The sequence below is a fragment of the Pagrus major genome, chromosome 23, assembly GCF_040436345.1.
Source record: "Pagrus major chromosome 23, Pma_NU_1.0".
NCBI classification, from domain to species: Eukaryota; Metazoa; Chordata; class Actinopteri; order Spariformes; family Sparidae; genus Pagrus; species Pagrus major.
Genome location: NC_133237.1, coordinates 27,515,223 through 27,531,594, shown reverse-complemented (window position 1 = coordinate 27,531,594; position 16,372 = coordinate 27,515,223). Strand labels below are relative to the sequence as shown.

The 16,372-nt window shown below is 40.9% G+C and overlaps 2 protein-coding genes across 4 annotated transcripts; both read left to right on the top strand.

Annotated features, from left to right (window-relative positions):
• Window positions 1-981: 981 nt before the first annotated feature.
• sgf29 (SAGA complex associated factor 29) lies at window positions 982-9,625 on the top strand. 2 transcript variants are annotated; one of them, XM_073494416.1, is made up of 10 exons: window positions 982-1,130; window positions 3,600-3,680; window positions 3,789-3,864; window positions 3,965-4,037; window positions 6,635-6,699; window positions 6,783-6,912; window positions 7,326-7,472; window positions 7,553-7,588; window positions 8,620-8,782; window positions 8,897-9,625. In XM_073494416.1, exons 2-10 carry the CDS (start codon window positions 3,615-3,617, stop codon window positions 9,011-9,013), a joined length of 873 nt encoding a protein of 290 aa, XP_073350517.1. In that variant the 5' UTR covers window positions 982-1,130; window positions 3,600-3,614; the 3' UTR covers window positions 9,014-9,625. The 2 variants fall into 2 exon arrangements, with proteins under 2 accessions (XP_073350517.1, XP_073350516.1); XM_073494415.1 differs by lacking the exon at window positions 982-1,130 and adding an exon at window positions 2,857-2,944.
• Window positions 9,626-10,300: 675 nt separating this feature from the next.
• On the top strand, window positions 10,301-16,356 carry nfatc2ip (nuclear factor of activated T cells 2 interacting protein). Of its 2 annotated transcripts, none has more exons than XM_073494405.1 (9): window positions 10,301-10,376; window positions 11,698-11,796; window positions 12,540-12,600; window positions 12,671-12,800; window positions 12,970-13,047; window positions 14,133-14,415; window positions 14,493-14,637; window positions 15,666-15,802; window positions 15,941-16,356. In XM_073494405.1, the coding sequence occupies exons 1-9, from the start codon at window positions 10,305-10,307 to the stop codon at window positions 16,100-16,102; spliced, it is 1,167 nt and encodes a 388-aa protein (XP_073350506.1). In that variant the 5' UTR covers window positions 10,301-10,304; the 3' UTR covers window positions 16,103-16,356. The 2 variants fall into 2 exon arrangements, with proteins under 2 accessions (XP_073350506.1, XP_073350507.1); XM_073494406.1 differs by having other exon boundaries at window positions 10,319-10,376; window positions 11,668-11,796.
• The last annotated feature ends 16 nt before the right edge of the window (window positions 16,357-16,372 follow it).

Here is a 16,372-nt window from a genome sequence, read left to right as displayed (position 1 = left end):
TCCAGTCACCCTCACATCATCATCATCATCATCATCGTCGTCATCGTCATCATCACCATCATCACCATCGTCGTCGTCAGGCTGTAATTACAGAGCAGAACAGCTCATGTTTAAATATACTTCAGATGTTACAGTGGTTTGACTTCTGAGCAGAGCTGGAACAAATATGTCATCAACTGCAGGAGGAAAATACTCCAGGAGAGTACTTCAAACATTTTACTTCAGTAAGGAAGTATTTAGTGTCCAGTGCATTAACCCTTTAACCCTCCTTTTGTTTATTATCTTTGTATTTCTGTATTTCTAGTGTCAGATATTCAGAGTTCTGATGAGGAGATTCATGACAAGACTCTGTTAAACTCTTTAATTCTGTAAATAAAGCCTCAACACTTTAATCCAGGTGTTTTTTACACATTGTTTTCTGTGACTGAAAATGTCATTTAAGCTGTTAAAAACCTTTTTATTTAAACCACAACCTTCACACGCTCCACAGTTTAACAGCCTCACTGAACATCTGCACATGTTGTCACGGTGTCGCTCTATGTGAAGAAAAACCAAAGACACAAACGATAACTGAGGAAGATAACAACACAAACAAGTAATAAATACACCACAAGAAAAATGTTCATGTGTTGTTCTGACCCCACAGCTGATATCATCCATTATCAGTTATAGCTAAATGTATTGCTAGAAGTACAAATATCTGAGTGTTGTACATGTATTTGAGTAAAAGTACCTGACAAAGGTTTAATATCACTCATGTGTTCATGTGTCAGCAGTGAAACTGTTTGTTTATGAGAGTAACTTGTTTCTGTGATTGTCTGAAATGTTTCATCATCACGTCACGACCTCATGACTCATCATCGTTCACTTCACTCAGCCAGCAGCTGAGTTTAACTCCCTCCTGTGAAACGCAGCAGAGACGAGCTGGACGTGAGCGTTTGGAGAGGAAACATCCAGCTGCAGTCACATTTCAGTGGGTCGGTCTGAGGAGGCGTCTCCGCCCTGCTGCTGCCTGTGACCACAGCAGCAGAGGGAGGACTCTGGGTTCAGGATGTTTGCTCTGAGCTCTCTGCCTGAATCCATCTGCAGTTGTTTCTGGTTTCCGTCTCTTCGTCTTCTCTTCAGACTCTGTAAATATTTTCGTGAATATGAGCCGACCTGCCTGAGCAGCACGTTTCAGCCTTGTGTACACAGAGAGAGAGAGCGAGCTGTAAACCAGGTCACAGATAAGATATCAGTCTGCCAGCTTCATGGCCTGATCCTCGTGTGTTTTAACCTCCTTTTAAAATAGGTTATGAATATTATCACGCCCTCGTTTTGTTCCCAGTCATCAGATTCCTCTCAGCTCACTGTCAGATTGAGAGATTAATGTTTATTCTTGATCATTAATTAGTCTTCAGATTCAAAATAAAGCAACTTTCTCTGTTTGAGCTCAGTTTTACACAGTTGGGATTGTCCCCAGTTTACATCCAGACAGTTTTAATACAGTCTTTATGCAGAATAATCCAGATGAAAGGTGTTAATAAGTCAGATCTGGAGGTGTACACATGTAAAAAACACCAAGAATATAATCTAAAGATGGAGTGGTAGCATGCAGCGAGGTCCAAAAGTCTGAGACCACATTAAATATATCTGTTGTCACATAAACGTGGAAATAATCAGAAAGTTTGAGGATTCAGAAAGTAAATAAAAGTGTCAGGAGAACTTGGATAGACGATACTTCATCCTTCAACACGTCTGCAGAGGTTTTTGTTGATACATGCAGAACTGTCTGCAGTTTGTGAGCTCATGAAGTTAATCTGAAGGTGTGGTTATTACAGCTGTGTGTTTAAAATGATCGTATTGATTCATAAACGCTCTGACCTCTGTTTCAAACATCACACCACTGCAGAGACGTCAATCATTAATCCACAGGATGTTTATCTGCCGACAAAATGTGATGATGGAACAGTTTGTACCTGACATCCGGCCAAAGTACCAACAGGTCCACAGGAATACAAAGATAGATTTCTGCCAACAGCTGCTGTTTGTTTTTCACTCGCTGACCTTCAAGTGAAACAAGTTAATCAGCAGCATTTTATTCTGAGAGTTTGACCTGAAGTCCTGTTGGTCAGGAGGAGCAGCCAGCATGAACTGTGGGGAAACGTGTGAAAACAAGCAGATGTAAAGAAACTGACCTCAGATCAGACTTTAAATACACCAAACAGACACTGAAGGACAAAATATTCTCAGATATTATTTTAGAGGAGTGGAGGAAGAAGATTACGACATTAAAGGTTAACAAGTAGTTGTTTTACATTGGTGGAAGAAGTAATCAGATTTTTTTTACCCTGGTAAAAGTAGGCAGTAACAGGCTACCACAGTCTCGAGATTAAATTATTACAAGTAGAAATGTTCCTTAAGCAAAAGTACAAAAGTACAAAAGTATTATCATAAAGAAAAGTGCCAAAAATAAAAGTGCTCATGATGCAGAATGGTTCATTTCAGAACATTATAATGAGTCTAATTGGATTAAAATTATGTGTTCGTGACTTTAATGTTGCTGCTGTTAAAGGTGGAGCTAATTTTAATTACTTTATACGCTTCTAGCTCGTATATTCACCATTTAAACTTAAAATAATACATAACAACTTATTCAGTGACTATTATTTAATTCTTAATCTGAACTAAAGTTACCTAACAAATGTAGTGGATTAAAAAGTACAACATTTCCCGGTGAGCTGTAGCAGAAGTACCTCACAATTATACTTGAGTAAATGTACTTAGTTACTTCTCACCCTGCTGTTCAGTCAACAACAACCTGAGGTGACGTTTGCATGCGTGCGCTGCTCCCTCTGTCCAGCAGGCGGCGCTGCGTAAAGCTCCCCGCTGACACCAACGAAGAAGAAGAAGCTAATCCGTGTAGTTAGCAAGTCGGCAATAAATAAACAGAAAAACTAACACGGTAAGAAATGTAACGTGTCGCGCGGAGGAAAACATGAATCATGTCGTGTGTGTTAACCGATCACCGCGGAAATGTATACAGCTAATGTTTATGTTGCACGAGCAGCACAAATCTCACCGCTTAGCTAGCAACGAGGCTAACATTAGCGCAGTAAACCCCTTGCTAACCCAGTCAGCTAGCGCCTCAGTGGCTGTAAAATGAATCATACTCATTCATTTCCATTAATTAAGGTCATGTTAGCATTTCATCCAGCCGGACTGAAACAAAGTCATGCATTTTCCCGCCGTGTGAACCCGAAATGATATAGTCTTCGCTTTAAACTCAATACGAGCCATTTCTGCACAAGCAAAAAGGTTTACACCAAACTCCATTCAGAAATGTGTCTATTTAGAGATATCTTGTTATTCAGGAGGAAGAAAAACATGAAGACACATTTATAAAAAATGGTATGATCCACGTTTTTAATTCGGCTTTCATCCAGCGTACTATTTACCACACTATTTAAATCTATAGCACGATTTGTTCTGGTCCTACTTACTGCTTCCACTCATGTTCCTATCAAAAGCTCTGCCCGTGCTTTTAAAATGACATATTTTGTTATGGGGTTCTGTCTGTGTGGACGCCGTTCTGATAGACTTTCTCTGAATGCCTACAGCTTGAAGGCAGGATCATGTCAGCTGATACAAAGATTGCCGAGCTGCTCACAGAGCTCCATCAGCTCATCAAACAGACCCAGGTGAGTCAGGTTAACTGTTACTCCACAGTGATGAAGGAGAAACCTTTTAGATGTAACTGTGTCAGTCTGTCCCCCAAATCTAAATAATCACCATGTCTGTGTTCTCAGGAGGAAAGATCCCGCAGTGAACACAACCTGCTCAACATTCAGAAAACACACGAGAGGATGCAGACGGAGAACAAGAGTCAGTCACCATTCTGTCAGCTCTTCTGATGCTCCTCAGCTGCTGTTCTGTGAGTCCTGAGTAACTCAGATCTCTTGTCCTGTCCCTCCGTCTCCTACAGCGTCCCCATACTACCGGACCAAGCTGAGAGGTCTGTACACCACGGCCAAAGCTGATGCTGAGGCAGAGTGCAGGTGAGTAACAACACACTGACTTTTTTAGGTGAAACCCTTTTACCACCGGCTCGTGTATTAAACCCCACCTTATGCTTTAAGATGAAGCCTTAACCTCATTCAATACCTTGTGGTAAAAGAAACATCTCAAAAATAATAAACGTCTAGGGTAATGTACATATATCTCACTCACTGTATGATACTTATGTAGAGGCTGGGGAATAACTCTGACCTGTAAGTTATATTTACTCATTAATTTAGATAATAAAACACCATTCAATGACAACACAGGATATCAGGTTTTGAACATGTATTGATATATGCAGGAGAGAAACCACACATTCAAACTTCTGTTTTGAAAAGAGAGAAAAGGAAAAAAAAGAAAACCCAGTAAATATGTTCTGGTTTAGTCTTAATGGTTCAACCTGAGTGCACTCTTACTTTGTGTCGTTGGCGCGCTTAGTTGGAGCTCATGATGGTTTTCTGTCGTGACTGTGAGTACCTCTGTGTGTTTGAGAAACCAGCTGAACCAAGCTGCAGGTGCCAAACCACTTTTCCCGCCCGTCCGTCCGTCCGTCCTCGGCGATACTCCTCCACGGCAGCTCGGCGATCCTCATCCTTGACGACCCGGCAATCCCCGTTGGTGACGACTCGGCGGTCCTCGTCCCGTCCGTGCGAGCGTTCTCTTTTCCACCGTCTCCTCCCGACGATGGTGACTGCGTAGTTAGCTTAGCACTAGCTCTGACTAGCTAACTCGGCTGAACTTTCTTCGTCTCTCTAATGAAAGACTCCACTGCGCTGGAGAGTTTTACTTACACACTCACAGCGTGATTTCCGACAAAAAAGTTCAGTTCTTCAGGGTTAAATCACGATACAGAGACGATACACACACACAGTCCTGGAGGGTCATGAACTCACGCACGTAATAGAATTACTTTTAACTTTTTAAAGGCATTCACACACCATGAAATTATATTTTTAAAGTCATTCATTTTATACGGAAGCACATTGCATTCACTGGATAAAAAAAAAAATAGACCCCTTTTCTCGTCATTACGACATCCTGATCTCGTAATTACGAGATCTTTTCTCTCGTAATTACGACATCCTGATCTCGTAATTACGACATCCTGATGGGTTGCTGTTTGTGGTGTAACCATGCAGCCACATGACCATACGCGAAAATCCATCAATGGCACCGTTAATACATATTCCATAAGGTTTCAGTTTGTCGTACGGATCGATATGCCATAAGAAGTTGGGGCCTGGGTTTGTGTACAGGCGTCTTCTTAGACAGTTCCGTTGCCTCAGCTGTACTCTTTGAGGATCTAGGATTTTTAACAGGTGCCGCACAGTTCTTTGAGTCACTACCAAACCAGATTGGATGCATTTCAAATGCATGAATTTGTATCCATGAAGCATCCCGTGTTGGTTCAACTGCTCCTGCAGAAACAGAGCGACATCCAGCACGTCAGACTGGGCTTTCCGCCTGAACAATCCTAACGCCTTGAGATGCCTGCGCAGTGTTGACATACTAATTTTAATACCATCCTCATTTTTCAGAAACATCAGTATTTCCCAGTGTCTCAAACCGAGAAGGTAATAATAGCAGATTAACTGCGATGGCGCCATCATTGCCACTGAGAGAGGATTTACAGACGTTTCCTTTTTCTTTATCTTTTCTCGTAATTACGAGATCAGGATGTCCTAATTACGAGAAAAGATCTCGTAATTATGAGATCTTTTCTCGTAATTATGAGATAAGGTGTCTAATTTTTTTTTATCCAGTGAATGCAATGCGCTTCCGTAATTTTAAACATAAATTATTTAAACATTTTAATATCTTATTTATATCAAATAATTATTATGTGAATTTTAACTTCACCATGAACTGGCATTTCATCCTTAACTTATTCCCATGAAAATAATAAAATAAATACCACTGATATTTATCAGAGTATTACATAGGTTTAAGGTGATGGGAGAAAATAATGATTTTAATACTGTCGGGTTTTTTGTCAATATAGCAGAAGTCTTGTGTCTTTGTCAAGTTTTGACAATGTATTTTCATTTGCACAGCAGTGACTCATCATGAGAAACATGTCGAGTCACATTTATAGTCCTTTACTCACATTTCAACTCTGACTCATTTTGTTTCGCCAACATTAATCGGCCCGTTAAGGAAAAGGATTAAGACAACCTGGTTTAATTTAACTGACTCAGCTGGCAGAATGTAGTTTGTGGTAACGACAGAAGACACACAGACGTCAGTTCTTCTGGATTATAGATATAAAATATACAGTTAAACCTTCATGTCCTTCATCAGTCTGGGTTGTTGATCTGTAATTACACATTTTAAAAGATATATTTTTGATTTCAGATCTTGAATCTTGTATCATTAATTTATCTTTTAGTTAAAGACGAGTAACAAACAATTTTCTCTGGATGTTTAAGGTCTCTGGAGGATCTAATCTGTCTAAATGATTTAGATTTGTCCTGTAGCGCTGCTGTCAGTTTGTCTTTAAATTTCCAGATCACATTCAGGTCATTTCTGTCCGAGGCTACAGTAAAATACTCGTGATGCTCTTTGTTCACGTATTTCTTTGTCTTCCTCTCAGTATTCTGCGTCACGCTCTCGATAAGATAGCAGAGATCAAGTCTTTGTTGGAGGAGAGGAGAATAGGTGAGTGTGTGATGAAGAGATTTACTGATGAAATCCAACTTGCCAGATTTAATGAGATTTATATTTGAGTTTTTTTATCGTAGCTGCTAAGATGGCGGGAGTTTACAGCGACAGCGACCCTCCCAGGAAGACGATGAGGCGAGGCGTCCTGATGACGCTCCTCCAGCAGTCGGCCATGACGCTCCCTCTGTGGATCGGAAAGCCGGGGGATAGGTAGCTGCTGCTGACACACACAGTTATAGATTACTATGTCCACCACCTCACACTGAGCTCCATGAGCTTTCTGATGCCATTTTCCAGAGATTTGATTGGTCAGAAGGCGGTGCTTTTATACACGTTGATCTGTCATGTTACATGTTCAGTATAAGTTAACCCTGAACCCTGAAGTTACCTTCCTAAACTCAAATCCTGCTTCATATTCAGGATCCTGGTTTCTGTCGGAGCACATGCAGAAGCCCAATCAAGCATCTTTTGCTGTGCTTGTCGTATATTTGAATCTTAAAGTACGATGGAAGATATTTTTATGCCACTTTCTGTCTGTACTTCTGTCTACACACACACACACACACCAACTAAATACTAAAATTAATGTCAGTTGTTTCATTCTGTGTATTATCTCCCATCAGCCCTCCTCCTCTGTGCGGGGCGACTCCAGCCAGCAGCGACTATGTGGCCAAACAGGGCGACAAGGTGGCAGCGAGGGTGAAGGCGGTGGACGGAGACGAGCAGTGGATCCTGGCTGAGGTGGTCAGCTACAACCACTCCACCAACAAGTGAGTCGAAGTGTGAAGTATTCCCGTTAACAGTGAAATGTTCTCAGACGGACCTGACGATTCTTCTCTTCTCGCTGCAGATATGAAGTGGACGACATCGACGAAGAAGGAAAAGAGTGAGTTCATCTTTAACATTTCAAATATTCATCATGTTTTCAACCTGTGTCATTTCTGCTTCTCTTTATGAATTATTTCTCAGTTTTCTCTTTGTGTTGTCGCCTTCTTCAGTCACTTTTTCAGTCTTTATCAGTTCCTCTCAGGTTTAATCTGATATTGTTGATGTCAGTACTGCCTTTGAGTTTGGACATCCACCGCTCTGCTGTTAGACGCAGCCCGCTAAATATTAAATGTGAAAAGTCAAAATTTATTGAGAAGAGATGAATGTTATCATTTCCAAAATTCACAACACGTTTTTATGTCCCACAGTATTCTGCTTCAGTCGTTATTTGTCGTGTTTAGACTTTATAAAACAACACATCTGTCAGCAGCAATCTGACAGCAACATCAGTTACATTTCTATAACCACAGTTTCTTCTCTGACGCGATTATAATAGTGCTTTACATTCATGTCCTTCATCAGCGTCGGTTGATGGTCGACTTTACAGAAAAGATGGATAAAAAAAAGATCTATTTTTTTATTTAAAATACTGTATCCATACAGGTTTTAACTTTCAGTTCAGACAAAGTATAAAGGAAAGTGTCTCTGGATGTAACGCCACCATCAGGGTTACACATCAAACTCAAATCATCAGGTTGTGTTGAAATGTGCTGTTATGGTGAATTACATAAGTCGTTAAAGAAAAAAGGAGATGATGTACCTGTGTATCATCACTCTGCAGAAAGATGTTGAAGAAATCAGCAGTTTGCTTCAGTTCTTCTCATTAAAGAAAGATGATTTAACTTTAAAGACTAACTCGTTTAATCTGATGAAGCACTTAATTCAAATTAAGGGTTCTCTTTACGGTCACGGCGTCATAAAATATGACAGATTCGAGGACCTCGAGAAGCTTTTAGTGTAAATAAAAAATGTCAGTGTGAAGCCCTGACGACATTTTAAATACATAGAAGACCTTAATAAAGCATCTTTCATCAACAGACTCCAGATCTGTTCGTCCAAACATGTCTGAAAGTGTTTGTGTGTTTCCAGGAGACACACTCTGAGCAGGCGGCGGATCATCCCGCTGCCTCAGTGGAAGGCGAACCCAGAGACGGACCCTGAAGCTCTGTTCAGTAAAGACCAGCTGGTTCTGGCCCTCTACCCCCAGACCACCTGCTTCTACCGGGCCCTCATCCACACCCCACCACACAGGGTGAGACTCACAGACGTCTCAGATCTCTGACGAGACAAGTGAAGTTATCATCACAGTACAGAAGGTTTGAGTCTCCTCTGATTCTCTCAGACTGACCTCAGCTTGTGTTTGCAGCCGCAGGACGACTACTCGGTGCTGTTCGAGGACACATCGTACGCTGACGGTTACTCCCCGCCGCTCAACGTGGCTCAGAGATACGTGGTCGCCTGCAAAGAGAACAAGAAGAAGTGAGCGACGACCGGAAGGACAAACATGGAGCCTGTTCGGGAGGATTGATTTCCATTTTTGTATGAAAATACGTTCAGAATTATTTGTCAGATCTGTTGTGTTCTGTAGATTTGATCATGGAAGGTGATAATCAATCAGGAAACAACACCTGAACAGACTTTTTTTTATAAATGAGACTGTGTTTGTCAAAATCAACATCACGACACAAAGAAGAAGTGAAAGTACCCACGAACACCTGAACGTCTCATGGGGAAAAATGTTAGCTTTGTCCCAAATGATCACATCGTTACAGCACACAGTCAAAATAAAGTCTGTAAAGATGCTCAACACTGAGTGTGGACACTGAAGTACCTCTGATTTTAGAGTCTAGACTAAAACTAATTATGGATGACGGGGAAACGGCTTCAGGGACTCCTCGAAAACATCCCTATAAATATGAGTACATACTGTAAATAGTTGTATGTAGTGTTGAGATGGGAGCAGCAGCTGAGTTTGTGTTCTTGCGGAGAGAAGCTGCTGATTGGTTGTTCTGCCTCAACTGTTTATTTTTTACATGTCGAGTGTTTCTGATTATTGTGTGAAACTTAAAATGAAAAAACGTTTTCATGCTTCATCGTTCAGTCTCTTTATTCTCCAGCACTCAACACAATATGGTTACAGCTTCATCACTGGGGGCAGATGTGTTATTACCAGTCGGTAACTGTAACTAAGTACATTTACTCAAGTCTTTTTAAGTCTACTCGAGTCTTTGTGCTTTGCCACTTTCTACTTCTACTCTGCTACATCTCAGAGGGAATTATTGTAACTAAAGTTATCAAATAAATGTAGTAGAGTAAAAACAATATTTGACTGCAAAATGTAGTGGAGCGGAAGTATAAAGTAGCAGAAAATGGAAATACTCAAGTAAAGTACAAGTACCTCAAAAATGTACTTCAGTACAATATTTGAGTATATGTACTTAGTTGCATTCCAGCACTACTTTTGTGTTTCTGTTAAAATGTATTAATTTCTGATGCAGCATGTAATCTGCAAAGTAACTTGCAACTAAAGTTATCAAATAAATGGAAAAAGTAAATAATACATATATTTACATGCGGTGGTGGAATGTAACTAAGTACATTTACTCAAGTACAGTAGTAAGTACAATTTAGAAGTACGTGAGTAAATGTACTTAGTTACATTACATCACTGACTGTAACTAACGTGTCTATGTGACCGTGACTTGCTCTTAAATTTGTGTTTTGGACATTTCCCATCGTACCTGAACGCAACAGCAGATCACGGAAAGTCCGCTATGACTCACTTTATCCCACAGTCCGTGAATGCATCAGCAGCGCGCGGAAAGGAAACAATCATGGCCGAAGCGGTGAGTGTGACACATCTGCTCTGCGTCGCTAAAAACCTCGTAATCAGTGAATTTGATCAGAAATAACAAGTGTGATGTTGTTTTAATTAAACCCGCTGCCAACAAAAAGCGAACAGTTTGGGCGGGAAGGCAGAGAAACAGAATAAACTGCCGCTAACAGCAGATAAACACAACATTAGCATCAGTCGGAGGTTAGCTCCGTTAATTTAAAGTATCGCAGTTCTTCAAAATAAAAGCCTGCAGGTTGGAGGTGACAGCGGAGTTTGGTTTCGTTTTTAGTTCGTTGCGATGAGATAGTGACTTATTGAAGCACCAGTAAAACCTCGTAAACACAGATTGACACTTTGTAATTTGATGTGAATGTAATGTTATTGCAAGAGTATCGCCGAACTCCGTTTAAAGAGTTAGCTAATTAGCGTTTAAGCTAGCTCCCTAAAGGTAACGGTAACGTTAGCAGGTGTAGTCACCAACAAATGTAACGTTACCCTCAGTTTACTCTTTTAATAGTTACACTTAACTGAGGCACTGCGGTCAGCCGAGCCAGGAAAGTAAATCCTGACGTTATAACGAGTTTCAGGCTCAGTTTTGGTTGAAACTGTGAGATTGAGCTATAAATGTCATTTGCGTGGCTGTAGTTTGGTTGTTACTGAACTTTATTGCATTATAGAGAAGTGTTTCTAATATTGTGTCCACCCCGTTTATATCAAGGGAATACTGGACATTACAATCAGCTCAGTATAATTAGAAATATGAAGTGTTACCACCACAAACCACAGCCTGCAAATATATGCAAGATGACCATAATTTAAATAAACTGCTCTCTGAACACTTTAAACACAAACTGAAGATCACAACCTTCATGAATGGAGGATTTATTGTGGTGTTGTTGTGTTAGATTACATTGGTCTGATTTAACTGGACTGAACAAACTGGTGACTGAGCCTGCAGAGATATTTAATAGAGCTGCAGCGATTGATCGATTAGTTGTCAACTATTAAATCAATCGCCAACTAATTTGATAATCATTTAATCAGTTTCAGTAAAATAAAAGTCAAACTTCTCTGATTCCAGCTGGTTAAATATGAGAATTTAAATGAAGCTGTTGTTTTAGGTGAAGTTGAGTCAACAGTCAGATTTAAATTGATGAACCAATATAATACTGCTCAGTTCTACTGTTAACAGGTTAATAAGCAAACTACAGCGACATCACTGATGGATCATGTTAGACTTTCACAGTGAAGTCCTCAGGAACTCACCTATCATTGATTTAAACGATGTATATCTTCTGTAGATGTCAGCAGAGCCTCCGTCTGTTCCTCAGGTGTCTGACAGCGACCTTCAGGCTGCGAAGCCGCCGCCCAAACGCAGACGCATCCTCGACCCGTCAGCCATCGTCCCGGTGCCCGTTTACTCCAACAAGGTCAGTAAACACTGATCCCAGAACAGTGAGGAAGATTCTTATACAACTAGCAGACATTTCACGTCAACTTTCATTTGAAAGTAATTAAGGTGGTTGAGTCTGCTCTTTTTTTTTCTCACAACCTGATCTGAAAAGGATCTTTCATGCTTTAATGTCATCACAGTTAGAATATTATAATTCATTTTATTCATTATTGGGCCAATAAACAGTCTCACGCCTCACCTGGTACAAAACACAGCTGCTCTGCTATAAACAAACAGATGATTTCAGTTTTAGAAATGATTTTAAGATTTTGCTGATCACCTTCGATGCACTTCATGATTCTGCTTCCAGTTATTTTGCTGAATATCTGCTCCTAAACGAGTGTCAGAGCCTCAGGCAGGACTCTGCTGCTCCTGGTTCAGGACTAAAGGAGACCTGAATAAACAGTCAGACCCGTCAGACCTGAACTCTCTGATGAGGCTGTCGAATCAGAAAACTCTTCTTAAAAAACGTTTTATTAATGCTAGCACACATGTCCAATGCGTCGTTCTCTATTTTATTATTTTTGTTTCTGTCATATTTTATTGTTGAAATATTTATTTCACTTTTATTTGTATTGATTTGCCTCATTGCCTCCTGAAATGATTTTATCCTGGTTCAACCACGTAAATCACTTTGTAACTTTGTTCTGAAAAGTGCTGTATGAATAAAGTTAATTAGAATTATTATACTTGTTAATCACCGAGTGTTTGTGTTGTCAGGTGAGCAGCAGTCTGCAGCTGAAGCCAACAGCAGTCATGTTCACTGAAAAGGAAACGACAGGTAAAAGCTGAGAGTTTAAACTGATGTTCAGGTGTTTTTATGCTGTTTGACTGTTTGTGTCTCTGAACAGACGACGTTTCAGACGACAGTTTGTGGCCACAGTTTTCATCTCGAGGACCGTCGTCAGCAGCTGCAGCTCCTCTGAGACTCAGTGACTCTGAGGAGGACGAAGCAGAACACACGAAGAAGAAAACAGAACCGTAAGTAGAGAAGCTCAGAGAACCGGGTCATCTCAACAGAACGAGCTCTGATCCATTATGAGTCATCGATTTCTCCAGGTTTGATTTCATTCACGTCCTCCTTCTGCTCAAAGTCAAAGATTAATTTAACATGAATCCTTTTTTCTTTGTTTGCTCTCTTTTATTTCAGAGAAGTGGTTCGCTGCCCGTCTCCTCCTCCAGAGAGTCCGGTCCAGAAACAGTCCAGACGGGTCAAACAGAAGATCAGGTGAGTCTGGACTCTCTGCTCGGTTGTAGTGATAATGGGGCGTCCCAGTGAAACAGCAGGCTGTGTCCTCTGCTGCATGTCCTCCCTCTTCTCTCTCATCCCATCATGACGATCTTCAGCTGTTCTATCTGATACAAGAAGACAAAAAACAGTTAGGTTGATAATTATAAAGATTTTATTTATGGACTGGATGAAGCTCAAAGTGCTTCAGACATGAAGAAAGATTACTGGACATAAATAAAAATAATAATAGAAAACTGAGAGTAATAAATTGTGTTATCATCTCTACCTGTACTGAAATATGACGATTACATCTAATTAATAGAAAAGACCATTTTAGCAGGTGTAAAAACTATAAATATTTTTTAAACCGCTTCTCAAAATCTTGTCTAATGTTGGTATGTTAGTATTTTGTTCCATTTTAATTAAGAATGATTTATTTTGAATTATCTGATTGTATTTGCTTCATTGCCTCCTGAAATGTTTTAATCCCGATTCCTCTTTTTTTTTTAAATGTATGAATAAAGTTGAAAGTTTATTATTATTATCATTATTATTATTATTATTATTATTATTGTCAGTAGAAGAATAAACTGGTTACGTTATTTAATAATAATATTTGCATGTGATGTTTTATGGAAGATGCAGTTTAAGTTGAAGCACTGAGAGCAGCTGAAGTGTTTGAAGAGTGTTAATGAGAATATTTCAGATTAAATCTCAAGTTTTCGAAGTTTCAGTTTTTCTTTAAGATCTGAAAGCAGTTGAAGTGTCAGCTGAGGAGTCAGACCAGGGATATACGTGATGTCTGTCTGGAGCGTCTGTTGTGAACGTCCTCGATTATTAGCGCTACACATCTTTAAGATGTAACGCGCATGTTGTCTACATGAACACGTGGTTAAAAAACAAATATAACTCTGGCCTGAGAGATAAAAGAGGCTGAGGCGTCACTCGGTTAAAGTTGAAGCTCCAGAGATAATCGAGGTGTGTGTGCTCTGTACACAGCTGAGGTGTCAGCTGGTGTGTGAACAGCTGATCAGATGTATAAATGTATAAAAACCCTCGTGTGTGTTTGTTCGTCTCCTCAGTGAGATCGACAGGAAGCTGCGGGCTGTCAACTCCGTCATGTCTCCTGAACCTCAGAACAGCAGGACCAGGCGCCGCAAAGGTCGCCGATCCCCAAACGACGATGATGTCATCATCATGAACTCAAATGACGACGATGTCATCATCACGAACTCTAACGACGATGATGTCATCGGCTCGAACCCCGTCTCTGGAGGTCAGGATTCTCCGTACAGCTCCTCGGTCAGAGAGATCCCCCTGAAGATCCGCTGCCGGACGGACGTCCACAAGATCCCGGTGCTGTCGGTGCGTCACTTTAAAGACATTAAGTTATAGGATGATGTCATCGTTATGTTTGACTGACAGCTGATTTGTGTTTTCAGTCGACACCTCTGAGTTACGTGTTGGCCGAGCTGTCCGTCATCCTGAACGTTCCTCCTCCTCGCCTCCTGCTGATGAGGGAGGAGGTGGAGCTCCCCACAGACTCGACCATCGGCGAGCTCGGCCTTGGCATCGCTGACATCATCGGTGAGTCACGTGACACACGAGTTCACTCAAACTGTTCATATGATGCTAAAAGGTCCACCTGACTGTGCGTTTCTGAAGCTGTCAGCCACATCTCAGGGCTTCTTCAGCTCAGTCGTCATTAAAGTTGTTATCATATAAATCAAGCTGTGGATTTCAGTCATCAACACTTCAGAAATTCCAATAAAGTGAAAGTTATCTTTCGTTTTCTTAGAGTTTGTTGACAAACAATGAAAACAACAGTAATGAACGGCTCTTTCTGTGTATACAGAATTTATACAATTAACCTGATTTCTGTTCTATTTTGTGCGTGTGATGGTTTTCTTCACACCACCAGAGGGAACTAAAGTATTGTTTTTGACCACATCCCTCAGCTGCATCCCAGAAGTGTTGGTCCAGGGTCACAACATCACAGAAAGCTGCAGTCACATCACTTCTTATTGGACTTTAACGAGTCCACAACAGACCTGCAGTTTGTAGCTTCACACTGCCGGTTAATCCGTCCGGCTTCACAGAACAAGTTGTTCATTGGGACCTTTTTGTCTTTAATAAAGTAGTTGCAGTGAAATGTGTTCAGTCGACAGCAACTGCGACCTTTCAGATACAAGCAGGCAATTTTCTCAACCAACCAGAGCTGAAAAACAGGGATTCTTTACAGCAGGTGTGGTGACTAAGTCTTATACTTTAGCTGCTAGTGTTTGCTAATTAGGCTGACCTGTTTAGACGTGTCCGTCAGTCAGGTGAAGTCTCGTAGTCCACAGAACATTTCTGGAGCTTCACTGTAAAACAGAGTTGCAGCATTCTGCTAAACAGCTGAAGCAGCTGGAGATGATTTAAACATCAGATGTCTCCATACAGCTCGTCTGCTGTGATCACAGTCTGCAGGAGAGAAGCTCGTGCAGCAGCTTCAGAGGGGGTGCACGCTAACACTGTTAGCTTAGCAGCTACAGTGAAGATTTCAGCTTTAAAAAAGGTGTAAATAACATCTTTTCAGATCAGTTTAAACTGTTGTTCATCTTTTTCTTGTACAGAATGTGTTGTCATGGCAGCAGAGGATAAAAGTAAAGATGGCGGTGGCGGTGGCGGCGGCGGCGGCGGCGGCGGCACTATCACTGTGAGGCTGCAGAGCAAAGACCGAGACTCTTCTCAGGAGTTCTCTCTGCACAGAGTTCGTCTCTTTTCTTCTTCTTCACTCCATCGTCAGCTTTATGTTGGTTTCAGCAGCAGCACACAAACTAATGATGTCATTGTGTGTGTGTGTGTGTGTGTGTGTGTGTGTGTGTGTGTGTGTGTGTGTGTGTTTCAGGACGCCCCGCTGGGCTCTATCTTCTCCCAGTATTTGTCCAAGATGTCCATCAGAGCTCAGAGGACGGTCCGCTTCCACTTCGACGGCTGCAAAGTGACGCACAGCCAGATGCCGGCTCAGCTCGACATGGAGGACGGAGACATCATCGAAGTTTGGATGTAAACCTTCAACCTCATTTGAAAACTTCAGCTTCATGTAAAAAATGTTCAGCTACTTGATTTGTAAAGTCACCTTATTTGTAAAGTTGAAGACAAAAAGCCAACAGCTCAGACGGAAACAGGATTATATTTTTAGACACTATTCAAATGAAATGTAAAGAAAACATTTGAGATTCAAAGTACAGCTGTAAACTTATTTAATGTTTTGTGCGTTCTTTCTATTGTTACTGATAATTGTAATAAAAGTAGTACAAGTTACTCTCTGTGAGGACTG